Below are 18,860 nucleotides of genomic sequence, written 5' to 3'. Positions count from 1 at the left end.
TAGGTTTGGTGTTTTGTTTTTTTTTTTCCCAATTAACTCACTACATTCTTACCCAACTCATTATTTTCTGTCAAATAGCTTACAGATATTTATGAGTTTTCCATTATTTATCACATATCATTTTCTAGATTTACAAGATCTTCTAATTTCTTAGAAAAAAACACGATTTTGCCGAGTTTTATTTTGGTAAAATATATTTTAGATAATGAGTTGAGATAAAAATTAAAATTAATAAATATTTTTGGATAATTTATAATTTATTGAGAATATTTTAGAACTAGTTATTAATATACCATAAACGATAAATACAACAAAATCCTTGAGTTACTAATTTATGTATTCTATTATCAAAATTAGGTCTACTTACGTATATACGTTTTGGAGACCGGATGGATAATTGTGAGATAATTAGTACAATAATGGATTAAAAGAAAAACAAACAACAAAATTTGCTGGAAAGAATATTCATTTGAAGGTCTGTTTGGAGCAAAAATAAACGTATGCCCAACTCGTATGCTATTTGAATCCTAACGTCTGGATTACAAAATACAACATAATGGAAAAGTCAGTCTGCAAGAAAAATAAACCAATGTTGTGTATTCAATTAGTTACACCGAAAATTCAAGACAATATGTCAAAGATAATGCTTTAAAGTTTAAAGCTCGAGGCCAACTTGAGCAGAAGTCCTTCAAAAATCAAAACTTCCAGTGGGGAAATGACTCAAGAGATGCAGAAAGATCAACATTCCAAATCGACCTCATTTACATAAAACAAAAGTTATCTTCCCTCAAATGCATCCCAAATAAGCTGAAAATGAAAAAACAAACATCACGAGCTGGATCTAGGCATCAAGAGGAAACCCCATATGGGAGAAATGCAGCAGCCACGATCCGACCCTCCTCATTCAGTATGTTGTAAGTTGATGCAGCATTTCTCTGCAACAAATGACAATAAAGATCATAAAGATTCTATGTATACCACTGGTTGATTTCAGCTGAAAATTCTAAGCGTGAAATGGTAGGATCAACCATAATGGATAGATAATAAAACTGGAAAAGGAGGGCATGAACTACTGTTCAAGTTTAACATTCAACCACGTAATATTTAAACAAAATTGTTAATCCAAGAAAAACAGAACACATTTGACGATTATGTTTGCTACTGTGAAAAGGCAAGAAAGGATAGATTCGGTTAAAGACAATCCTTCACTTCAATTGCTATGAATGGGTGTCAGTCATTTTTGCTTGTGGATCTGAAATTAATTCTCCCATACCTACTAATTGACGCATTTACAGATGTCCATTATTAAAGTAGCTGATTCCTTGCACACCATAGCTTGAAGGGCTCACATCACGGCCCGGTGACACGTGCTTGTGCAACCACTACTTTTATCACAAATGACAGTGAATGTGAGGAACAAGGCCTGAAATGTCCTTTTCAACTATATATAGAAGCTTGCCCTCTCAGATTTACCTAACAAGCTAAAAACTTCAACTTAGTCACGGGTTGCACGTACAGAAGCACCCTCTTTGACCCTAATGCCAGGGCCATGTAAAAGCACGAGCAACTTGTAATCAATCGATTTATAAGCTTCCCAAATAGGAAAAATTTCCCTGTTGTTCCTTAAAAGATAAAATTTTGCAAGACTCCAGATCTTACTCTGTTTTATTGCCTAGTATTCTGGCAACAATTTTTAACTTGGTTTATGCCTCTAAAGTTTCCTATATTTGTCACTCCATTCATTTCTGAATTTACAGACAATATGAAGCAACCATGTGAGACAGAAGTATAACTGAGAGAAAGGAGCCAAGCCCAGAAATAAGTTGAAAAAAACTGATATACCGAGTCAAGGACTTCCAACTTCATGCCAGTAGACCGAATGAAGCTCCTAAGTTCAGGAACTACAGGCTCAATGTACCTCCCACAGCCAAGTATCAAAATCTCTCGAAAAAGTGATAACGTGGACGGTCAATAAAAATAAACAGAAGATTGCTCGCACCTAATAACAACAGGTACCTGTAAACAACAGAAATTACTCTATGATCTATCTATCGTGATTCTGGTTATTTTCAAATACTTACGGACATAAATTAAAAATGCAGGGAGATGACCATCTTTGGCCATTACCACAAGAACGTCTGGAATTCTTTTTTTCAATAACACATACCTATACTTTGCCATTTCATTATTATTCAATGAATCAATTCTTCACGACACTAGATTACATGACCGTTCAGCATGCAGAATATGGATCATTGCCAGGGTGCCCAAGACTCAAATAACAATTGGGTCACTACACAGGGTTAGGTGCAAGTGAGTATTAAATATAAAGGGCCAACATGAGAGGACAATACCGCAATTTCAATTCTCACCGGGTATAGTCCGCACAGTTTGGAAGATAGATAAGCTGCACCACAGCATATAAAGATGAAATGTCAGATATAGGAGCGAGCAACCCTATGTATTCTTCCTCTAGCTAAAAGTAAATTTGAAGTAAGGACTTGATACAGATAGAAACTTGCGGAAACTTGCGGGAACTGAAAGAATATGAGAGAAAATGAACCAGACATGCACATATATTTTTTTTTTTTTTGATAAGTAACCAGACATGCACATATTACACGAGATTATCGTGGAAGTTTAGATATCATTCCAGCCACCCAAAAACATCTATAAATAACTATAAAACTACAAAGCAGCTAAAAAATACATAGAGCAAAACTACTCACTTTAAAAGAAGAGGAAAATTATAGGACATACCTATCTGGAGTAATCTCTGAGAATTTCTTGGGGGCCCAAGACATTAGCAAGTTCCCAATACAGAGCAAGCTGCCTTCATAATCCACGCCATTTACGGTGAAACCCGTGTCCGTATACCTAAGATTAAGCAAGATAATCCAAATTAATGCCTTCGAATCAAATCAGAACCCAAAGATCGCAATAAAATCTTCCTAAAACAAATGGAAAAATCGTATTCTCACAAGAAAAAACCGTCAACGGAACGATCCAACATCAATTTTTTTAATTAATGGAAACCATGTAAACGTGGAATTGAGATGAGAAGAATTTGGAGGCCCAAGGAGGTTGTACCTTTGAAAGCGAAGCTGGTCTTCGGGGACGTTGTCGATGAGATTGATCTGATCGTAGAGAGAGAAAGCGCGTCTCAACGACGGCAACACCGCTTGGTTCGTGGGCTTTGGACATTCCTTTCGGAGGCTCCGAATGAGGTTAGGGAGTGTTGCCACCACTGCTCTCTGTCTGACCACCATCTCTCTGTTTCTGATCGTCTCGATCGACGATTGGACGGGTTTGATTGATATCAATATCGGGTCGACTCGACGTAGTGTAAGGACCCGGATCCAACAAACCAACCGAAGTTATCCAACTCATGGCTATTTAAATCCAAGAAAAATATAAATGAAGAAAATAATTTTCAAAAATTCCGAAAATCTTATATGATGTTACAATCATAAAAAAAATTCATAAAAATAAATTCATTAAATGACGTTTCTGCATTTTTCTTATTATTTTTTCATACAAAATACTTTTCTCGTTATAATAAGATTATACTAACCTGTTTTCCTCTCAAATATTTTTAATAAAGTTTTTAAGCACCTTTCCCTATAAAGTATTATTAACCTTGGGTCCACTTTCCTTTTCCACTTCTATACGTCTCATTTTTCTTGGAAATAAACTTTATATCCTTAACTCACTTTCCTGCAAATCAATTGCAGCATTAGGACAAGTTTATAAAGGAGTTGCGATATAAGAGCAAAGGAAAAATAACAAACCATTAACACCATTCCTTGTATTGTAATTGTGTTTTGTGCCCCTAAAATCCTTGGTATTCTCAATCAATATTTGAACTCTCAAGCTCTCGAGAAGGTAAAAAAAGGAAAAGATAGAAGGTTAGATCCTTCAAACAAAAGCAATGTCAATCACTGCATTTTTCTTTAGATTTTATTTCAAGCAGGAAAAAATTCTTGCTCAACTTTCCAAGTTGAAAGTGTCAACACCAAAGCACGTATAAAACATAACAATTTGGAACTGTGGATTTACCAAAATGAAAATTTTTTAAAAATATAACTGACAATTTTAGCAGGTAACCTTCTAACCTTCTTATTACATATTGAAAAATAAATTCCAGACGCACAATACATCAAGGAGCTGCGTACGAAGGAGCAGGCAAGAAAGGAAACGGTGCAACAGAGGCATATGCTACAGGTGCGCGTGCTTGTTTGCCACCGGTGGAACCCATCTCGTGGTTCCTCTGGTCAAGATTTTCACTTTCTTCTGCTAGAGTTCCCAAGGAAGATGAAAGCTCAACAACCTCCATTGAATTGTCTTCTTGGACAAGTTGTTGGTTATCGGGGAGACGGTGAAGTAGGAGTCCAGACATGAATACAGGAAGATACAGTAGGCTAGCATGAAACATCCTCCTAGCTTTTTGTGCAGTACGGTCTCTGTAGAATGAAAATGCCGCATAGCTTATTGCAAGAGTGAGGATAGATGATTCAAGACAAAACCATCCAGAAGTCACGCCCACTGCAGAGAAAATTCAGTGAGGTAAATGAAAGTGTGATCTTTAAGATAGAGATCGCTTCTTGGTAATTGGAAAATTGCAAGTAATGCATTACCTTCAACCCAAAGAGATGACAAAACTAAGGTGAAAAAACATCATGGTTCCTTTTTTGCCCACCAAAAGAATGAAAATGGGGGGTAAAAAGTAAATTTAAAAGAGCTAAATAGAAAGAAGAAAATAAAATTAAAGGGCAAATAAATCAATCAAGTTCGTACCATTAAACCCAACTAAAAAGATAAGCAAGAATTCCTAGTAAAAGGAAAAAAGAAAAACTTTGGGAGACTAGAACTCACAATCATATGCCAGGTAACCCAAAGGGAGCAGATATAGGGAGTTCCTTAAAGCCACCGCTGCAGTTCTCCGACCAGAAGCATCAGCAAGAGAGAACATCCTAAACCTGAATATGCATCCAAGGATAAATAATGACTACACGGTAAAAAGCCAAGTGAAATGCATGGAAATCCCATAGACGAGTAGTCTCGTACACAAGGAACCTACTTTTCGCATACATATATAGACAATCAACAAGATGGGCACCCCAAACCCAAACCCCAACCCCAAACTCAACATAGAGAGAAATCACCCACCCGACTAGGGTGAAGTATTTCATTCATAAACCAAAAAATTTGTATTGGAGATAAATTATCGACAACAATTAGCATATAATTTTTTGGGTAATGTCACCCCATCAAATCTTCATATATGTATCCAACTCAGCCCAATTATAAATAGATAGTACTATGCTCTGAAAGAGGCTTAAGCCACCAATTAAATAGCCAAAGAACAAAAAGGTATCTTCCAACACAGAACCATTTCTCAATGTAACAAGGTGGATTGATCCAGCTACCAGAATGAGTGTTGAGTTAACTTTAATGCACATACCCTCCAGCAGCATAATCACTGCGGCACAAGTAAGCAAGGGCCATGAAATGTGGTAGTTGCCAAAAGTAGAGAGCAGCTGGAAGAATCATTCCATTCAATGACACCTGGCCAGAAGCTGCAACCCACCTGAGAACCCAACACACAAACACGTAAGCCTGCATGCACATCTTTTTTTTTCTTTTGAAGTAGGCCTTCATGCAAAATTTTCAGTACTGTATTGAAAACCTTCAAGTAAGCAGCCACGTTAAGCATGATCAGGCTATGAAAGCACTTGATTTGAATCAAATTGACCTCATACAATTATTTATAAGAGGAGATAATTTACTATTTTTTTTTTATTGGCACCAGGTGTCCAAGAATAGCCTCCTGACTAGTAATTTACTAATGATTTGCATATATATAAAATCTAAACTCACTTTCAAATATCCACCATCATTATAATCACCATAGGAATTTCCATAATTTTTAGGCTTTGCCTATTACATTTGTTCAATAAAATTTCATTCTACTTATCCAAAAAAAAAAAATTTCCATAATTTGCAAGGAATTTTTTTGATGGGTAAAGACAAAGCAAATGATTATTTTGTAAGAAATAAAAAGTTTAATATCAACTCACCGTATAAAGCTAGAGTTCATTCATGCATATCGTGTAGAGTAAAAAATTCACTATTGTTTTCAGTTAGAAAAATGCGCAGATAAAAGCCCATAGAAATGTAGGGGACTTATTACCCAAGAAGTGGTGGAATAGCACCAACAACAGCCCCAACCCACGTATTGACTGGGTGGATCTGCTTTAAGGGAGTATAAACAAATGCATAAAGGACAAGATTTGAAGCTGCGAGCCCAGCTGCCAACATATTAGCCTGCAACAACCTTGTCATGGAAGCAGTCCCTCAGATTACAGGTTAAAGAGACAAATTTCACAATTTAAATACCAAACTTCACATACGAAAGGGGATGAGTGAATTGATATTCCCACCTTGCCTGCCAATAAAGCAGTGCCAGCTACACCGATGGAAGATGCCCAGGTGACGGCATGGGGTATGGTAATGCGCCCTGAAGGAAGTGGTCTTTGCCTTGTTCTCTTCATTTTGGCATCATTGTTTATTTCAAATACCTAAGGCAATAAATTCATTTGAAATAAGTGGGGGAAAAAAGAGTTGAAACTAGCCAGTATGTGAAAAGAAAACTGAAACTAGAATATGCTTTCAGCAGTCAACAAATATAACAAGATTAACCAATGCAAGATCAATAACGTAAACACTATCAACCAACTAAAAAGGTGATACATTACCTATTGGTTTATGTCTGATCTACTAGTTGAAAATAATTCCATCAGGGCTACTACAAAAAATGTAAAAACTTGCAAGTTTGTGCTTTATAATGTGCCATGTCATGATCCAAAAAGTTTCTTTTAGCTAAAAAAGAATAAAAGCAAGTAAAAATGAACCTGATTTAAGGAGTTAGCAGATGCTGCAACCATCATGGTACCAGCACAAGTCCAACAAAGTCCCAGAAAATCAAGGGCACTTCCACTCCCAAGAACGAATCCAGTCCCAGAAGTCGCAACCACTAGCATGCTGGAAAGGAGATAGAAGATATCAAGCGAGAGTCTATGAAATAAGGAAATCCTATAAGCCTGTCTAGTAGGGATCTTACTTGGTTCTAGAAAAAAATATTGGAACCTATCTGTGGCATGGGGGTAGAGTCGGGCCCTAGTAGCCAGCTTCTACAAGCCCAGCAAGATTATAAAAAGGAAAGATTTTAAAACCAAAACATAGCATTAATTCAGTGTCATTTCCACTACATGACTTACAAATGTGGCATTCTTTAATTATAATTTTTTTTAAGTAAACAAAAAATGTATTGATGGATAATGAACAGGCCTAGCCCAAGTACATGGGACGTATACAAGTGAAATTAAATTGCGATTTAAGAGAAACAACTAGGATGTATTGTAACGCCCCAAAGAAAGGTCCAAACCACATGGCTTATACTCCAAAAAGGACCAGTCAATAATACAATTGGAACTCCATTGGAACGTTATAAAGAGCAAAAACATCTCCTTCCTAAGTAATGTGGGATCTCCTTCACCACCTACCCTTATCCTTATTATATAGGATATCACAATCTCCCCCTCTTAAATTTCCAACGTCTTCGTCGAGCATGTCCGTTATAGGTGGCATGGCTTAAGTCCAACATTTCTGGTTAGGATAGGCTCTGATGCTATTTGTAATGCTCCAATGGAAGGCCCAAACCACATGACCTATACTCCAAAAGGACTAGTCAATAATATAATTGGAGCCTTATTAGAACCTTATAAAGAGCAAGAATTTCTCATTCCCAAGCAATGTGGGATATCATTCATCACCTACTTTTATCCTTATCATATGGGGTATCACATGTATACACCATACATCATTCAATACAATCAAAATCTACATCAAGGAATAATTGTGAATTCAGGGCACCATAATTAAAGTGAAATTAAAGTTATTACAAAGCCCTAACTACCAGTCCCCATATTGGCTAGTATTCCTAAATAGACAAATTTATTTTCTTCTCAGAATCCATGCACCAATCAGACTGTAAATTGTGAAATAGTTGTGAATTCGGGGCACCATAATGATAAGATGCAGGACGGAGTTATTGAGGGCTTTGATACCTCCTTTTTATGATGAAGAGTTTTGGAGTTGCAAATGCAATATTGTCTGTTGCCCTGTTAATCCCCAGACCCGTGTAATGTGCCCACGTTTAGGTAAATCATCAGCTCTTCACTGAGGGGAAGTGGCTCCTAGAAATTGTTTATATTCAAACTTAAACCTAAGGGAAGCATGTCTCCAGACCAAGGCTCTTACCACTCAAGACAACCAGACAACCCAGGTTTTGATACCAATTCGATGCAGGATCATCAAGAAATAAAGCGCTAGACTTCTTCAAAAGATCCTTCACGCTTAGATAATCACACCTAGATTTCCCAAGAAGTCATAATGAGGATAGGGAAATCACGTTAACATCAACTCTCCTCAACACCTAGAAACCACTACATCAATTCCGACTCTTCATCTTCATCTAATTTCAAAAAATGAAACTTTAAGAGCAAGATTACTATCACGTGAAGAGCCAAGAAGAAACACCACCATAAAGCTCGAATACTCTTATCTCTAATTACCTTTTCCTCCTCCTAAAAATATGAATCTAGTAATACATACATGACAAGAAGAAGATTCAAACGCAGTGAAATCATATGAAACAGGAAAAAAGTAGAGTCTCAAATGGTTACCTGAGGCGAGCTTTGGAGAGTTCCCAGTAGCAGCGAGCGTAATGGCTGGCTAGGCCGGCGACTCGCCTGGCTCTAGACCCCGGTGCAGAGGCCAGAGAAGAGATATCTACGGCCGAGGCCGAGAAGGCTCGGGCCCCATCGGGTTGGGGAAACCCTAGTTTGAAGGAATCTGAGGCCGAAGAAGAGGAGGCGGGAATAGAGGATAAGTAGAGGTGCGGGGTCCGAACGACCCCGTATGAGGTGGAATTGATAGATGAGGCGACAGGATCGCGAGGATTTGGCGAGGAAGAGCGGAGGAGGAGTTTGGATGAGAAGCTCCGTGAGCTCCTCCACATGGTGGTAGGAAGTCGCAGAGACCAAATTTTCGGGAGAGCTGCTGAGAGGCGGCGACTTCGAGATCCAGAACAAGGATTAATAATAAAAGTACTAAAAAGAGTGTATGCTTAACTAATAAATTTTAAATTTTTTTAAAATTAAATTATACATTTTTTTAAGCAAATATTTTATAAATAAATTAAATGGTCATAAAATACTAGATTTAATGGAATAAGAAAAAGTCTACTTATAACCGACCTGAGAAACTCCCGCATAACTGGCTCCTACGTGGCACGTTTCAAAACGGCGTTGTCATTGTTTTAACTCAAATTCGAACTTGCCTCGTCATTGTGTTACTGCGTTTCGAAAACTCTCTACCTTCTTTTCCCTCCAAGACCCTCCCATCTTCCTCATTCCCATCGTCTTCCCCAGAAAGTCAGAAGTAGATTTCCATCCCAGTCGAAACCATTCCCAGTTGAAGAAAGAACCCACAAACCCATGTTTTAGCCTCGTGCCAAAGAGCCTCGTAATGGACCTAGGCGCAAATATTTGTAGAGTTCGGTGAAGAGGTGAAATCATTAAGGGAATTACTCTGACCAAATGAAAAGGAACCATATTAGATGTAAAAGAAAATTGAATAATTCACTATTCATCCACGCAAATTGAGAACCATAATGATTCATTCTTTGGAAATATCTCCCTACCTCCCTCCCTGGTCTCAGTTAAACTACAATTCAACCAAATCTAGATAGCTTTGAACAAAGGAACAAAATAATGTCCCGCTTCACATCTCATTTCTTTTTATACTTGCAGCACAAAAGGAGAGGAACACAAAACGGTAGGAGAGGAAAAGAAAGCTGCTTTGAATCAATACAAGTGTGTTTGGTAGCAGAGAAAATTTATGTGGCTGACTCGAGGTTGTACCAGTCGAGCAACTTATTGATTTATTATTGTTATTAGCGTTGAAACCAAATCGCAAGATGTTTACACCATAGCTGAGAAGCTATAGTTTGTAGCTATAATCGCAAGATGTCTAAAGCAAGTAAAAGGAAAGGCGACTACAATAACCAATTTTCTCCACGCCGGCGACCTCCAGACGAGATCCAACAGAGGTCTGGGCGTTTTTGGTTTTCTCTCTCCTTCAAATCGCTCAGCTTAGCATTGTGTCATCTATTTTATTTTATTTCCCTCCATTTTTCTGTCTTTTTTAAATAAATAAAATAAAATATCAACTGACGTGGCATCCGGTTTCACAGAGGTTTCGCGCGCCAGTTGTATATAGAATAATTCATAATAAAAGTACTAAAAAGAGTGTATGCTTAACTAATAAATTTTAAATTTTTTTAAAATTAAATTATACATTTTTTAAGCAAATATTTTATAAATAAATTAAATGGTCATAAAATACTAGATTTAATGGAGTAAGAGTATCTAAGAATCATTCCAAAACGTCCACATGCAACATAAGAGAAATAAAAAAGATGGATTTTGAGCAAAAAAAATTTGACTCCTACCAATTTCTTATCAAGAGAAAGCAGTTTGAAGAGGTTTTTGTATAGTCTAATAAACAAATTATAAAATTATGACTACATATCGTAATGAATTGTTATGTGCTGTATTTTGTTGATTTGGACTGGCTGAATAGAATTTTTATAACTATTTTTATCTTGATCCATGGTTAGAAAAGGCATGAACATAAAGAAGTAGAAACGTTAATTTGCCGACAAAGAACCGTCATTAGATATAGAGGCGCGTGTGGTTCACGCTCCACACTTAGAAAGAAGATAAAGGTCGGATTCCCTTGACATAGTGACAAACTCTCCCTGACACGGTTGTAAGTGGAATGTACACACTACTCTTTTTGTTACTGTCTCACATATCCTGAGTTATATGCACAAATAATATAATAAAATTTTAATAAAATTATTCAAATAAAAGTAGTAAATAGCGGCAAATATCACAAAATTTATGTCATATATCCGTAAGATTTAAAACTTTTTAATATCAAAGTTTTAAATGGTATGAATTTTATGTCAATAATCAATCTCTGTAGTCTCTATATTCAATCATCAACTTAGAGTTGGATGATATCTCCATCATAATTAGTTAATTTTTTAGCCTAAAATATCCAACTTCATAAAATGTAGGTAATTTGCTGGCCAAGGCTCCCTTCCCTCTCTCTTTCTTTTATTTTCCTCTTCATAATTGCTCAAACGTGCAAGAAAATTTTAATTATGTTGTCTAAGAATGTAAATTCAATATTTGATATAGAAATTTTCAGCTGTGCTTAAAGCATATATAATAAAGTATTTATATGGCATTTGATTGAGCTGCATTATTACATATTTGATATATTTAAAAATTAATATATTTTTAATTTTTTTATTATTTTATTATTAATTTTAGATAAAAAATAGTTAATAGACATAAATTTAAATTGTAATTTAAATTGATTAATATTATGATTTATATTTAATTTTATTTCTTATAATTTAATTAGATAATAATTCTTTATATGTATAATATATTTTTAATATTTTAATCTTATTTTGTATTTTTTATTTCTTTTTAAGCTAATTGCATGCGGGTCCACTTCATAATAGCTTTTGAAATTTATAACTCGTGTGAAATAAAAATGGAAAAAGTCCAAAAACCAAAGGCAAAGGCTAAGCATGAATATCGTTTAAGCTATTAGGAATGAAAGACTTTTTGACTTGTGGTTTTGGCTTCATGCTGAAGCAAACGGTTGGCGCCTTGTTGCAGAGCTAGGCAGTGCACGACATGTTGCCAAGAACAACAACTTGCTGCAGGGGGAGGCTACGGAAGGAGATTAAATGCTACCAAGGACTTGCTGCAACTGCAGAGCGCCAGATGGAAGAAAAGCAACGCAAACGACAAGCCCAGGAACGGGAAAGACAGCAAAACTGCAGGGGAAAGCACGCCTGCAGGAGCTCTAGGATCCGTGTTTTTATTTTCTTGCTTTTTGGTCTGATGCGTGCACCGTGCACGAAATGACTATAAAAAGAAGAGTTACACCTCTAGAGTAGGATTGTTTTTGGAAAATATATAGTTACAAGAATTATTGTATATTAATTTGTGTATTAATATGATGTGATTAGTTAAAAAATAAATTTTATTAAAAATAATGTTAATTTAAATTTAAAGTATGAATAAATCAGTATTAATATACAGATTAATATATGACTGTATTTATATATAGTAAAACTCTTTTTTTTAGTTTTGAGTATCAGTATTTTTTTGCAGCTCTTTAGAGATATTTTTTTTCTTTATTTTTAATATTATTATTTTTAATTCTCGAGAGGATGCAGGTAGAAAGAGTGAGCTAGGCAGCGCAGTTTCCAACTGTTGATACTCAGTCTTCCTCCTCCACCTTAGCCTTTCTTTTTAGTTTATTTTAATTTTAACTTTTATTTAATTTGTTGTCATTTTTTTTTTATAACTTTAAGATTTTATTTAAATTCTTACATGTTTAATTTGATTTTAATTACTTTTATTGCATTTAAATTTATGCTTATTTAATTTGATATCATTTACTTTTCTTATATTATACTAAGATTAAAAGTGAAGTTTAATAATTTAGACATTATTTTAAATCAACAATAAAGTTTATATTGTGAGTTTAATCGATTGAATAGTTTTATTATTAGATACTTTGATTATCTATATATTTATCTTGATTTATTGTGATTTTTGAATACATTGAATACTTGAAAAATCTCTGTGATATTTAAATGGATTTGTGAATGTTCTAACCATCAATTGTTCATGATTAATCTTTAGTGAATAATTTTATTGGCCTTAATTGTTAAATTTTTCAGTTAAGACAAAATTGACTTTCTAGTATAATTGAAGTAGATTGATCGAAGAGAATATTCTAAATTATTAAATGGATCCTTAAAACCTTAATCGTTTTTCATATCTCTTTATCTTATCATTTTAGTTGTATTATGTTACTTTAAAAATCTTCATCTCATTCATTGTACATACCACTATTTTTAATTTTTATTTTCTCATTATAAATATTTCCACCATTTTACACGAGTTTGATTTTTAAACACTTTTCTTAAGGAGACGATTTAGAAATTTATTCCTAATTATTATACAACACACTTTTGCACTTGGAATAACCATTCTCAAGCGATGCTTAAAGCATACGTAATAAAGTATTTATATGTCATTATTTAATTTGAAAGATAAATTTTAAAATTTAAATTTTATCATTTAAAATTATGTGAATAGTACACTCTATCTACCGATTGATAAGAGCAATGCTGCATACAGTCGTGAAATTGTAAATGCCGCATAATCGTTTTGAAAAAGAGTAGAGTCCACGATTAAAAAGTTAATTTTTTTTTTCATGTGAGTTCCATATTAATTCATTTTTTTCAAAGCGACTGCACGCCGCTTACACAACCACGACTACAAATATCATTTCTCGATTGATAATATAATAAGTTTTTACCATAAGGACAGAAAACAGAGTGGGAAGTCCAAAATGCAAAAAAGCAAGGACAGAGATCTCTCTTTTAAGAGCACAATATATTACATCTTCTTACAACACCCTGAGCTCAACCAAGAGAAATGAAAAATCAAGGCATTTCTCTAGTATCATCGCAAAAGTCACTCTCCTATATATACAGTAATACTTTATTCCTTGGATTATTACACAGAATTCACCAAAACATTGGCAATTACCATAGCTTAATTATACCACTCTAAACTCAGCCTGCTCATTGGCATTCTTGTCTCCACTCTTTCCTTCAAACTTGATGTACTTGTACCACTTAGCGCATATAATGTAGATCACAAGATCAGCTGTTGTCAAAACTGCTAAAAGGAAGAAGAACAGGTCTACATGTCCTTTGTTAAGGTTTCCAGGAATCCAACCAGGCATATCATCTCTGGTTGAGATTTTCATGACAACTGTCACAAGCAAACTACTCACATAGTTTCCTAGTGATATGGATGTCATGCAGAGAGCGCTTCCAAAGCTCTTTAATCCATCAGGAGCTTGACCATTGAAGAATTCCAGCTGGCCAACATACATGAAAACCTCAGATGCTCCTATAAGTACATACTGAGGGATTTGCCAAAATATGCTCAAAGAACTTGAGCCTTCACAGTTGGTGCAGTCTGTTTTTGCATACTTTAACCTGAACAACTCTACAACCCCGGCTGCAACCATTGCCAGAATGGCTATAACAAGACCAATTCCCATCCTCTGAAGCTCTGTTAATCCTTTAGCATTGTTCTTTCTGGCGGCAAAAAGAGGGTCAAGAACCCGCCTGTAAATGAATATGAAAGCTGCTACACTGAGGATATCAAAGCTGGACATGCTTGCTGGAGGAACGTGGAAGCTCGAAATGGTGGTTTTCATGGCAGCGCCTTGTTCCACAAATAGGGATGCCATTTGGGTGAAAACTACCGAATAGAGAATCGTGCAGAGCCAAATTGGGAGGAGTCTTAAGACGCATTTCACCTCTTCAACTTGTGTCACAGTGCAAAGACACCATGGATTGTAAGCTTCCTTGTCCATCTGGTGGAAGTCCTCTGAAGTGATAACTGCTGCTCTATCCAAGAATCTGATATGAATGAATACAAATATCATTTAGTATTTTTATCTCGAAGCTCAAGATATTCAAGGATGAAACACTGGAAAATTTGAAAGGATATGAACTTACTTGAAGCCTCGAGTGTGGAGTATCTTTCTATCCCAGTTCTGGGAGCCTTCCTTTACTTCTAACTCAAACAAACCTTCTCCACTTGGCATCATCTCAACTTTCCATTTTCTTGCGGCAGCGACCAGCACTTGGCAACACCTAGAGAGAGGATTGCCTTTAGGTTTAAAATGCCTGTACCTTGGGGTGCCACATAGAAACAAGACCAGTGCCAGAGCTGCAGAGGCAGCTGATGCCCAAAATCCAAGTGCCCACATTCCTTGATCCTCAAAATAGCCCAAAACAGTGTTTGAAAAGAGAGAACCCAGGTTTAGAGCCAGGTAGAAGTAGCTAAAGAAGGATATTTTAGAGTACCCTTCATTAGGATCCTCTTCATCAAACTGATCTGCCCCAAATGTTGCTATGTTAGGTTGGTACCCTCCATTTCCGAGGGCAATTAGGTATATGGAGAGGTAGAACAAAGCCAGATGGAAGCCTGAATGGGATCCACAAGGAGATTGTTCATTACCACAGCCTCTAGGCTCGAGTAAGAATATGTATGTTGATAGTGACAGTGATACAAGGCCCTGCCATATAATTTGAACCCAGCTTTAGAATATAATTAAATGATTTAATTTAAGTATTCTCATAACTCTGAACTTTCAGAACAAAGCAGAAATCTTGAGCTAAAATCTTAATTCTACACTTTACTCTCATTCCAATCAGCTCGAAGATCTATACTCTCTTAGAAATCGCTTATGATCAAATGGTGGCAACTTACGAGGACGAAGATGGATTGGAAGATGGCACAACTCTTGTACCTTCCCAAGTAAGCGTCACTAAGGAAGGCACCGACAAGGGAGAACAGGTAAACCGTTCCTGTCCATTTGCTAACATTGTTGGCTGCCTCAGCGTTGTCTTGACCCAACACCCTCGTCAAAAACAGAACCAAGTTAACTCCTACCCCAAAGAATGCCAACGTAGCCAGCCCTTGATTCACTGAGACATTTTATAACAATAAATCAAAATATCAATTAGTGATATATATATATATACATATATATTTATTTATATATTATAATTTTCACCGGTTGTTAGAAATACCTACCGTTAATGATTAAACAGGTAAGCAAAATTATTTGGCAAAGGATGCGATGGTGATGCTGCTATGAGCAGTGATATATCCACGAAAGGACTACACAAAAATAATTATTCAAATTAACGTGATTTTATGTGAGTCATTATTTATTTTATAATAAAAATAATTTTATAATTTGACAATCTACGTCAAGTCATATCAATTTGTGATATTAGAGTATTTTTTATTAATAAAAATTAATGATTAATTGATTGAGGGAAAAAGAAAGATTAGATGAAATGAATTTTCTCACGTTTAAGCTTCGTTTTTCAAATTAAAAAAATAATAATAATTACAAAGTGATCAATATAAACCTTAACATAAAGACTTCAATTATATCGTGTTAAGACACCGATTAACAAGAAATCAGATAAGTTTGAACATTGCTTTTACCAATTTGTCATGCATTATCCATACACAAATAAAACTATGTAATATTATATGTTAGTGCGCTCTAGCTCTAGCTCTAGTATAATAGATTTACGTACCTAAGATCAAAATTCCAGCAAACCAAGCACCAGTTCTCCTTCGGACTGCTGGGCGGCCGTGCCGATCAACGGTTCCATCAAGTGTACAAATCTCTTGCCCCCTTTTCACCTCTCTATCCCCGCCACCCTGAAAGTTCCAGCAGAAAAAAAAAAAAAAAAACATCTTTTAGTGATATATCATGATGTTGAGTCACAAATAACATTCCTACCAAAACAAAGAGAAAGATTCAAAGATCAAGGATCGAATATGATGATCTTGAACAAACATGAACTTGAACGCGCTCAAAGATAAGCAAGCTAGAGCATTGAATGTCATCCTAGCTACCAGAATGGAACGAGGAAATATATTTGTTTATATTTATTAATATTCTTGCAAGCTAATTAATTACTCAACTCGAGTATTAATGCCACGTGCAAGCCCGTCCAAAATGATCATCAGCATATATACCTGGCTTAATAATACAATTTCTTGTTTTTCTAACTATAATCATGTCATCAACATGTACGGAATCTTGGATGTAAATCCCAAAGAATGAGCAGTGAATATCATCATGATGATCAGAAAGTTAGCCAAAACAATAGACTTTTAACCAAAAAACTCATTGAGTGTTTCTGCTACATACATACATAGATGCGTACGTACATACATACATATATATATACCATTTGATGAAAAGCTTGCTAATCCAAGAAATTAATGATTAATGGAATTGGACAAAGAGATGAACAGTTTCGCGCGTGTAACTTTGTATACATTTTCGTGGAAGGTATACTGCATGTTTCGTGGAAAGTATCCCCAAAGCAAACCATTACGTATACATTTTCATGGAAGATTGTCTATATGATGTTATATTCCACTAACCTTTTTGCAGGCATTGAAGCAATTAGCCATTGATGCACTCTGTCGAAGTACTAGTATCACTCATATAAATTAAAGTGCAAAACTAGAGATCAGAATGAATGAGAAAGAAAGAACTGGATAGAGGTAATGAAAAGTGGAGAGATTGATTTTGATCAAGTTGGAAGGGTGTGAGGAAAGAGGTGGGGAGTGAGATATGTATATATAGAGAGAAGCAATACTTAACGGACGGCAGGGATTTCATGCGAGGTACCTAGCCCATATTCAGTGGAGAAAATGATCAGTGAGAAAGAAACGTGACGATGTTGTATACAGTCATGCAGCTATCGTCGTGACAATGGGGACTACTCTTTTTCACTTGAACAGATTGGTCGGGATTGAGCTGTCTTGATTTTGACATGTTTGAAATGTCTTCGCTTTGGTGGACTACTCGTACTTTTTGTCATTTTTTTTATTTATTTGTGCGATTTTTTCCAATTTATTTTGTTTTCTTTTAGGTATCTTTAGTGGTGTCACGTAATTGCATCCATTTGGATATTGATAAAAACATATGTTATCATTATTTAATTTATTTCTTTTTGGCTTTATTTGGTGAAGCTATATCTAGATCTAGTCGTGGCCAGCAGCCCTTTATGGCCTAGGTAAAAGGTTATGATCAATTTCTAAGAATTATTAATATTCTAGTCGTCGATCATCATTGTTTGGACAGACCTAAGAGTTGAACTTAGGAACTTACCCGTGATAAATGTGAATTAATTATGATTACTAATATCTATGATAATGCAGTAAGAATACTAGGGTGATTATTAAATATGTACATACATGATTAGTATAAATGAGTTTTATTATTATTTATTTTTAATTATTTTTTAAACATTATTAATCATTAAGAAAAAAATAAAAAATATATAAATTTATTAATAGTACTTACTTCCTTAACTGTTAAGAAAAAATAATTAAAAATATATATGAGTAGTTATACTATAATTTTCCATACAAGATACAGTTATAGAATATATAATCTTTGTATATTCATTTTTATAAAAATAGGATCTATTATTTTATATATGTTTTAGATTTATTTACTTTTTTTCAAAAAATATACGCAAAACTTACTATAAATATCATTTTTGAATCTGTAAATATCATTTCAATCTCCAATATTATCTCATAGGCTTATAAGTGCAAGCATAAATTCAAATCGCTTAAAAGAAAAGGCATCAACGACATTGACATTAAGCGAATTTGATATTATGCTTTAGCTGACTATGCATTGTATCTAGAACATTTACTATTTGGATTAAAGAAAATGTTAGAATGTCACGTGAGTTTATCTTTTTATTTTGATTACTTAAGTATTTAATTTTTTTATTTTTTTATTTAATACTTAAGGAGGTGATTGTTAGCATATTAATGTATTTTTTTTTATTTCTTAAAAATGTTAAAAAATGTTAAAAAAATATATTAAAAAAATAATAATAAAATAAAAAAGTGAAATTTGTATCGAGGGCACGCCCAACTGTCAAACTGGTCAGTACACTGCACCATGCACCCTTTGGACCAAAAGATGCAAAACCAAGAAGATCCACTTGACCCTTCACTATTGTCCTTTAATTTCCTGTCCAATTCGCGGGC

The 18,860-nt window shown here is 35.0% G+C and overlaps 3 protein-coding genes across 4 annotated transcripts; all 3 read right to left on the bottom strand.

Moving 5' to 3' along the window:
• Positions 1 to 571: 571 nt before the first annotated feature.
• Positions 572 to 3,376, bottom strand: LOC122291935 (NADH dehydrogenase [ubiquinone] 1 alpha subcomplex assembly factor 3). Of its 2 annotated transcripts, XM_043099997.1 has the most exons (5): positions 3,091 to 3,374; positions 2,761 to 2,877; positions 2,373 to 2,407; positions 1,843 to 1,943; positions 572 to 935 (listed from the first exon to the last, which is right to left on the bottom strand). In XM_043099997.1, exons 1-5 carry the CDS (start codon positions 3,267 to 3,269, stop codon positions 849 to 851), a joined length of 519 nt encoding a protein of 172 aa, XP_042955931.1. In that variant the 5' UTR covers positions 3,270 to 3,374; the 3' UTR covers positions 572 to 848. The 2 variants fall into 2 exon arrangements, with proteins under 2 accessions (XP_042955931.1, XP_042955932.1); XM_043099998.1 differs by lacking the exon at positions 1,843 to 1,943 and having other exon boundaries at positions 3,091 to 3,376.
• Positions 3,377 to 3,917: 541 nt separating this feature from the next.
• On the bottom strand, positions 3,918 to 9,168 carry LOC122291934 (protoheme IX farnesyltransferase, mitochondrial). Its single transcript, XM_043099996.1, has 7 exons — positions 8,748 to 9,168; positions 6,915 to 7,044; positions 6,444 to 6,581; positions 6,194 to 6,327; positions 5,465 to 5,590; positions 4,876 to 4,979; positions 3,918 to 4,545 (listed from the first exon to the last, which is right to left on the bottom strand). Exons 1-7 carry the CDS (start codon positions 9,080 to 9,082, stop codon positions 4,160 to 4,162), a joined length of 1,353 nt encoding a protein of 450 aa, XP_042955930.1. The 5' UTR covers positions 9,083 to 9,168; the 3' UTR covers positions 3,918 to 4,159.
• A 4,411-nt stretch (positions 9,169 to 13,579) lies between these two features.
• On the bottom strand, positions 13,580 to 17,414 carry LOC122292967 (protein NRT1/ PTR FAMILY 7.3-like). The gene is made up of 5 exons (XM_043101555.1): positions 17,229 to 17,414; positions 16,367 to 16,493; positions 15,522 to 15,739; positions 14,765 to 15,327; positions 13,580 to 14,665 (listed from the first exon to the last, which is right to left on the bottom strand). The coding sequence occupies exons 1-5, from the start codon at positions 17,256 to 17,258 to the stop codon at positions 13,789 to 13,791; spliced, it is 1,815 nt and encodes a 604-aa protein (XP_042957489.1). The 5' UTR covers positions 17,259 to 17,414; the 3' UTR covers positions 13,580 to 13,788.
• Positions 17,415 to 18,860: the final 1,446 nt, after the last annotated feature.

The sequence above is a fragment of the Carya illinoinensis genome, chromosome 13, assembly GCF_018687715.1.
Source record: "Carya illinoinensis cultivar Pawnee chromosome 13, C.illinoinensisPawnee_v1, whole genome shotgun sequence".
Taxonomy (NCBI): domain Eukaryota; kingdom Viridiplantae; phylum Streptophyta; class Magnoliopsida; order Fagales; family Juglandaceae; genus Carya; species Carya illinoinensis.
The sequence above is the reverse complement of the archived record's forward strand: the minus strand, read 5'-3'. Positions and strand labels throughout refer to the sequence as shown.

Excerpts from the sequence above, each read along its gene's own strand:
- LOC122291935 (XM_043099997.1), bottom strand. The coding sequence starts at position 3,269 with ATGGTGGTCAGACAGAGAGCAGTGGTGGCAACACTCCCTAACCTCATT. Across the intron at positions 2,408-2,760 it reads TCAGAGATTACTCCAGATAG|CTTATCTATCTTCCAAACTG; the intron begins GTATGTCCTATA and ends GCTGTGGTGCAG. Across the intron at positions 936-1,842 it reads AGTTGGAAGTCCTTGACTCG|AGAAATGCTGCATCAACTTA; the intron begins GTATATCAGTTT and ends CATTTGTTGCAG.
- LOC122291934 (XM_043099996.1), bottom strand. The coding sequence starts at position 9,082 with ATGTGGAGGAGCTCACGGAGCTTCTCATCCAAACTCCTCCTCCGCTCT. Across the intron at positions 7,045-8,747 it reads CTCTCCAAAGCTCGCCTCAG|CATGCTAGTGGTTGCGACTT; the intron begins GTAACCATTTGA and ends TCTCCTTTCCAG. Across the intron at positions 4,980-5,464 it reads AGTGATTATGCTGCTGGAGG|GTTTAGGATGTTCTCTCTTG; the intron begins GTATGTGCATTA and ends ATGCATATTCAG.
- LOC122292967 (XM_043101555.1), bottom strand. The coding sequence starts at position 17,258 with ATGGCTAATTGCTTCAATGCCTGCAAAAAG. Across the intron at positions 16,494-17,228 it reads GCTTCAATGCCTGCAAAAAG|GGTGGCGGGGATAGAGAGGT; the intron begins GTTAGTGGAATA and ends TGGAACTTTCAG. Across the intron at positions 15,328-15,521 it reads TCCAATCCATCTTCGTCCTC|GGCCTTGTATCACTGTCACT; the intron begins GTAAGTTGCCAC and ends ATTATATGGCAG.